Genomic DNA, 7,500 nt, shown 5'->3' with positions numbered 1-7,500 from the left:
ATGGCTATTTTGGGAAATTCAAAATGGCGGACCATGGAGAAGATCCCCTTTTTCATGTATGAAAAGTGCAATTTTTCCAGTCATAATGAATACTTAAAATTTGATGGTGGTGGTAAATATTCATGAAAAAGGTAACATTAGTGAATGGGCAGCATGAATTCTGGAAATAAATAACTAAAAATCTCACACAGTGCCCCTTTAATTTTACTTCATCTCCTACTATGTCATATTTTATATATGTATATTCTCTTGTTATTCGTGCTGTTTTCACACGGCCCCATGATGTAATAACATAATCTGGTGTGTGTGTGTGTGAGCTTTTCTGTAAATAAAGTAATCTGGTGTGTGTGTGTGTGAGCTTTTCTGTAATGGACACACACCTTTCCACAGCACCTTTAGAGCAGCACTAGCCTACTACTCTTTCTATTATATTATATTATATTATATTATATTATATTATATTATATTATATTATATATTACATTACATTACATTATATTACATTACATATTACATTACATATTACATTACATTACATTACATTATATATTATATTATATTATATTATATTATATTATATTATATTATATTATATTATATTATATTACATTATATTATATTATATTATATTAATAATAAGTGTGTGTGTGTGTGTGTGTGTGTGTGTACCTTTCCCCAGCAGCTTGAGGTCTGTGCTGGTCTCCTACTATTCCTATATTGTGTGTGTGTGTGTGCGTGCGTGCGTGCGTGCGTGCGTGCGTGCGTGCGTGCGTGCGTGCGTGCGTGCGTGCGTGTGTGTGTACCTTTCCCCAGCAGCTTGAGGTCTGTGCTGGTCTCTCCAGTCAGGATCACCACTTTCTTACTCAGCGGCTCAGAGAACTTGGCCTGCCAATCAGCAAACACCTGCAGAACGCGCACGCGCACGCGCACGCACACACACACACACACACACACACACACACACACACACACACACACACACACACACACACACACACACACACACACACACACAGTCAGGATCACCAGCGCAAGGCGGATTGCGGATTCTCCGCCTCACCGCGCCAGGATAGGAGACCAGATATCAGATTCACTAGGCCTAGCCAACGTTTGGAGAGCAAGAGAGGAGCTCGTCTTCAATCAATTCTACATAGATGAATGGACAAAGCATGTTGTGTACGCTTTCACAACATTTAATGTATAGTAAAAAAGCCACACTCCCGGATCAATTTCTTGCAGTTTTAATACTGGGTTAGCATGGCAGACAGACAGACGTTTCGGCCTAAGCCTTCTTCAGCGTCTTTACATCCTCTGTAAAGACGCTGAAGAAGGCTTAGGCCGAAACGTCTGTCTGTCTGCCATGCTAACCCAGTATTAAAACTGCAAGAAATTGATCCGGGAGTGTGGCTTTTTTACTATACATGAACTTTGCTGTTTGCTCGCACCCAAAGACCTTGTAAGAAACTTTTCGGAGTTGAGCGCACTTTCTCTACTAAAAGTTCACAACATTTAATGACGCGACACCATCGATTACCGCAAAAACACACATACCGCGACAAGAGCGAGGCGAGCGACGGAAGTAATTGACTTTGTATTGAGTCGCGCGACAAAAGCGATTCTGGAGACTATTCGCATGACGAGAGCGTCAGTCAACTTTCTATGACGCGGTTCGGCGACCAGTCGCGACAGCCAATGACTGTAGAGAGGTCAGTAACCACAGCCAATAGGATGTTTGAATGCTTTGCCTTCTGCCTGTACGGACATACTCTAGTCTCTTCGATCGCTCATATCGCTTGCTGCTGCACTCTGTCGCTTGAATCGCATCGCGCCTGGTCTATTTGTGCGGTTAAGGGCGGGTTATGCTTCCTGCCAGTGCCACAGAGTGAGCTTGTCGCAGCCATGATGCAGTTAATTTTGATTTATGCCCTGTTTTGAAGCACGGTCTGCGCGATGCCATTCCACGCTCAAACTGCCTTCAATACAAAGAGTAACCTAGACGTGTCGGTTGTATTTTAGCTACACAGACTCGACGACAATGAAAATGAAACATTCAATCTTTATATCACGTACATGTTTGATCGCACTGGCAGCCACCGTGGTAGTTTAGAACAAAGAAGTGGCTCATTTGTCGAGGACGAAGCGGAATGCTTCCTCGACCTTGGAAACACTGTTCAAATGTCCAAATAACTTCAGCGTCCTAACTTGCAAGCGCACGTGTTGTCTTTGGTTCGTGTAAATAAATGAAACTACAAAGCACGGGCAACTTATTTAATGAAGAGCTCACAGTCCGTAGACCGACGAAGGTTAGAACAAGGAAGTAGCTTGTTCTCGACTCGAGGACAGAGCAGGCTGGTCGAGAGGACCAATCAGAGACCTATTTTCGCCCTTCACGCCGTCGCTGTCTGCATCACTCCCTGCGTCGAGACACAATTTTGGGGAGGTGCCCCAGAGTACCTGCGTGATGGGGGGGGGGGGCTTCACTCCGTTAACTGCGCGACTCACTGCATCATGACGCAGGGACGCTGATCTCGAGGCATAAACCACCCTTTAAGGCTACGTTGCGAGTGACAGCTCAGCCGTTACGCTGCCTGGTCGCCGCATTGGTGTGGAGACCGCTGATAAGCAGCTGGACGCACATAGTGGATTACAGGCAGAAACCTGCGTCCGGTCTGATCGCGCCCTTACTCAGTGTGTGTGTGTGTGTGTGTGTGTGTGTGGTGTGTGTGTGTCACCTGTTCTGCGAGGGCCTCCATGGGTGTGATGTAAACACATCTGCCCTCTGCGGTGTGTGTGTGTGTGTGTGTGTGTGTGTGTGTGTGTGTGTGTGTGTGTGTGTGTGTGTGTGTGTGTGTGTGTGTGTGTGTGTGTGTGTGTGTGTGTGTGTGTGTGTGTACCTGTTCTGCGAGGGCCTCCATGGGTGTGATGTAAACACATCTGCCCTCTGCGTTGTGCAGCAGCATCCTCAAGATGGCGAACTCGGCACAGATGGTCTTGCCACTACCCGTGGGGGCGCCAACAAACACATTGTCATCACTGTTGTACACCGCGTTGAACACTGCAATACACACACACACACACACACGCGCGCACACACACACACACACACACACACACACACACACACACACACACACACACACACACACACACACACACACACACACACACACACACACACACATCAGAAGAGAAACAAATATTATCACCACTGCTGAACACAACAGATAACATTGTAAAAATGCAAAACAATAATTGAATTGAATCAAAACAAACTAGTGCCAAACTAAGCTTGTGCACATACATCTGTATGGGGCTTCATGAAAGGGAATTATTGTGTGTGTGTGTGTGTGTGTGTGTGTGTGTGTGTGTGTGTGTGTGTGTGTGTGTGTGTGTGTGTGTACCTTGTGTCTGTATGGGGTTGAAGAAGGGGAACTTGTGGCTGTACAGGCTCTCGAAGGCGGCGTTGGTGTGTGTGTGTGTGTGTGTGTGTGTGTGTGTGTGTGTGTGTGTGTGCGTGCGTGCGTGCGTGCGTGCCTTATGTCTGTATAGGGTTGAAGAAGGGGAACTTGTGGCTGTACAGACTCTCGAAGGCGGCATGGCTGTGTGTGTGTGTGTGTGTGTGTTAGGGATGCAAATTATCGATTAATTCATTAGTTGATAATCTTATCGATCGACTTTCGATTAATTGATAAGCGGCGTTTTTCACCTGAATTTCATAGAGCCTTTTAAAATATCAGCTAAATAGTTAAAACACAGAGTTCAAAAGGTATACTGTTATATTAAATTATATTATGAGAATTATATTATGATCATTAAGCCCATATTGTATTTTATTGTATGATGTTATATTCTATTATTATAATATAATTATAATCATGCATTAGGAAAAGAAAGCTGTTTTCTATGGCATCTCCACCACCTTTGGGGAGGCATTGCTTTCACCCAGGAGTGAACTAGTAGACCCATGCCCCCCTCTGTCGTCTTGCCTATATGACAGACAACGTTGAGTGAAACGTGATCAGACTCAGGTAGGGGTGGGCGGTATGGCCAAAAATGTATACCTCGGTAAAATTTTAGCCACGGTATATATCACGGTATATATCACAGTATTTTACATTTGTGTAAAATTTAAGCATTCCGTCGCAAAATGTACAAAACACCTTTTTTTTTTTACTTTTACATTTGCATTTTTTTAATGTGTGTGAATTCTTGCTATTCAAATCTTTGAAAACAAACAAAAACTATGTAAAATGCATTTTGCAATGCAATGCAATGCAATGCAATAGGCAGAGATTCTTTAAGTTCTCTCTACTCTCTCTGGCTACAACACTGTCAATTTCACCAAGTCTAGAAGGGGTTAAACTAGGGAAGGGAGGGGTGTCAAACTGAACATGGATTTTATCCAATAAATCGTTCATTTGACCTTTTTTCTATTTCTGGAGTTACTGGGGGTAATTTGGAAATGTGTGCTTGCATCTGTGATTATGCCAAGCCTAATGGTTCAGTTGTTATTGTTAATGTTTAAAAAAACGAACTTTTACATGAGGCAGCTAGCAATGCATTGTAGAACTAATGCATTTAAATGGCAGCTATCACTGCAGCAGCGGTTAGCGTGCTAACGTTAGCGAAATCGCTAAATCACATTTTAAACAGTGAACAGTCATCTAAGTTACTAACACCCAGCCAGATATCGTGAATGATATTATCTCACCTGGACACAGTAACATACAGTAAGGCTGGCTCAAATGTAAGGCAACCAGCACATAGATTTAGCACATTTCTGTTGTCAGACACCAGCATTGACATGAATGACTTGGGTTGTTAGCTTGCTAACTTGCTTTTCACACCACTGTACATTAAATTGTGGAGACCAGAATCGAAATCACATACAGTTTAAAACAATAGTTCACTACACTAACTATACATTTTACACTTAAAGCTTAAATGAAATTGTGCTTCTGTTCTACAACCACATATTCTTTTGCTACTACGACAAGAGACAGTCAGTCGGTGGATTTTCAAAACGTTGTCTATTACTGCCATCTGTAGGACGCAATGCGCTATGGCGGTAGAGCGGTATGGACAAAATCCATACCTTGGGGGAAAAAATACCTTGCACGATAGTATACCGTCCATACCGCGCACTCCTAGACTCAGGACTTGTCTGCATATGTGTCATCCAACCACAAGCATTTTAATACGCTTCAAAATAAAGAAATGCCATATGTTGGGTAGTGTGTTGTTGTCCATAATGGATAGTAATGTCAACAAAGTTCGTTTCTGAACAAAAAAAAAAAGTTATTTCCTGTGTCTGTAAGGAGAGCTAATAAGCTAACAGGCTCCATTGAGAATGAATGGAGCTATGACAACAACACTTACAGCTAACATGGATTCACCTGAAATTGAAGAGATGGTGCTCCTCTTCATGCATGGTCATATATATTCATGCCCAGTTCAGCTAATACTAGTCTTGATATCTGACAGGGTGTAGTGATTAAAATTACAGCTCACAATTTGAAATGACTACGTTTGTGATTTCGCTAGTTAGCACGCTAAGCTAACCTAGCAAGCTTAACCCTACAGTAAAATGCTGCTTGCAGTGACATGTGCCTGTCTTGAAAGATCGTTTTTCTCATAATTCAAGCAGTAACAACTTACACCATTGGACTGGGCATAATCACAGATTCAAGTACACATCTCCAAAAGACCCACAAGAACTCTAGAAGTTGCAATGACGATTTAATAGATAAAATCTGCGCACCATGGATTTGAGTAGGACTAGAGAACCACTCAACAGTCTCTAGCGCCCTCTAGCGGTTAATCGCGATTAATACATTTTAATCGAGCAACCTCTTGCTCGACAACTAATCTAAAGTCGATTAATCATTTGCATCCCTAGTGTGTGTGTGTGCGTGCGTGTGTGTGTGTGTGTGTGTGTGTGTGTGTGTGTGTGTGTGTACCTTGTGTCTGTATGGGGTTGAAGAAGGGGAACTTGTGTGAGTAGAGGCTCTCGAAGGCGGCGTTGGTGTGTGTGTGTGTGTGTCTGTGTGTGTGTGTGTGTGTGTGTACCTTGTGTCTGTATGGGGTTGAAGAAGGGGAACTTGTGTGAGTAGAGGCTCTCGAAGGCGGCGTTGGCGTGTGTGTGTGTGTGTGTGTGTGTGTGTGTGTGTGTGTGTGTGTGTGTGTGTGTGTGTGTGTGTGTGTGTGTGTGTGTGTGTGTGTGTGTGTCTGTGTGTGTGTGTGTGTGTGTGTGTGCGTGTGCCTGTGTGTGTGCGTACCTTGTGTCTGTATGGGGTTGAAGAAGGGGAACTTGTGTGAGTAGAGGCTCTCGAAGGCGGTGTTGGTGTGTGTGTGTGTGCGTGCGTGCGTGCGTGCGTGCGTGCGTGCGTGCGTGCGCGTGTGTGTGTGTGTGTGTGTGTGTGTGTCTATATCTTGTGTCTGTATGGGGTTGAAGAAGGGGAACTTGTGTGAGTAGAGGCTCTCGAAGGCGGCGTTGGTGTGTGTGTGTGTGTGTGTGTGTGTGTGTGTGTACCTTGTGTCTGTATGGGGTTGAAGAAGGGGAACTTGTGGCTGTACAGGCTCTCAAAGGCGGCGTTCCGCAGGGCGGAGACGGGGAGGGGCTGGAGGTCCAGCAGCTCGGTGGGGGGCGGGTACTTCTCTGGCAGCAGGAGGTGGCGGAACGACACCGGGAGCTGAGTCTCACACGCTGAGGAGGAAAACACACACACACGCACACGCACACGCACATACACACACACACACACACACGTGAGCATACACACACACACACACAAACACACACACACACACACACGCACACGCACACGCACATACACACACACACACACACACGTGAGCATACACACACACACACACACAGGATATTAACAACATGCATTGCAAAACAGTTCCATAGACAAGATCATACAGCTTAGCAGCCAACAATGTATTTGGGAATGTGCTTATGTAAAACACACCCAGAGAAAGAGATCAACAGACACAGAGACGGACAGACATGCAGAGAGAGAAGAGAGAGAGAGAGATAGAGAGAGAGAGAGAGATAGAGAGACCAACAGACAGAGCGTGAGACAGAGAGAGAGAGAGAGAGAGAGAGAGAGAGAGATAGAGAGGAGGAGAGAGAGATGGATAGATAGACAGATGAGAGAGAGAAGGGAGACTCACAGAGCCAGCGGTCAGACACGACTCGTATGAAGTACTGCGGTGGCAGGGGTTCGAAGACGGGCACGAAGAAGGTGACGAGGTGTTCGTCCTGCGCGTACTTGGCCTTGAGCAGGAAGTACTCGTGATGCAGCACCACCTCGCTGTCCACATCCTCCACCAGGATCCAGAAGGCCTCCGACGAGCCATGCACCTGCAACCACGACAACACACACAGTGGCATTCTATCACAACATTCTACACCAGGATCCAGAAGGCCTCCGACGAGCCGTGCACCTGCAACCACGACAACACACACAGTGGCATTCTATCACAACATTC

The 7,500-nt window shown here is 45.0% G+C and overlaps 1 protein-coding gene across 1 annotated transcript in view; it reads right to left on the bottom strand.

Moving 5' to 3' along the window:
• snrnp200 (small nuclear ribonucleoprotein 200 (U5)) overlaps positions 1-7,500 on the bottom strand; it is a 57,940-nt gene that overhangs the window by 15,556 nt on the left and 34,884 nt on the right. The window contains exons 28-31 of the mRNA XM_063194653.1: positions 7,183-7,372; positions 6,533-6,706; positions 2,895-3,055; positions 804-903 (exon numbers count right to left, since the gene is read on the bottom strand). Coding sequence (XP_063050723.1) covers positions 804-903; positions 2,895-3,055; positions 6,533-6,706; positions 7,183-7,372 — 625 coding nt within the window. The remainder of the gene's footprint in view (positions 1-803; positions 904-2,894; positions 3,056-6,532; positions 6,707-7,182; positions 7,373-7,500) is intronic.

This window comes from Engraulis encrasicolus, chromosome 3 (genome assembly GCF_034702125.1).
Source record: "Engraulis encrasicolus isolate BLACKSEA-1 chromosome 3, IST_EnEncr_1.0, whole genome shotgun sequence".
NCBI classification, from domain to species: Eukaryota; Metazoa; Chordata; class Actinopteri; order Clupeiformes; family Engraulidae; genus Engraulis; species Engraulis encrasicolus.
The sequence above is the reverse complement of the archived record's forward strand: the minus strand, read 5'-3'. Positions and strand labels throughout refer to the sequence as shown.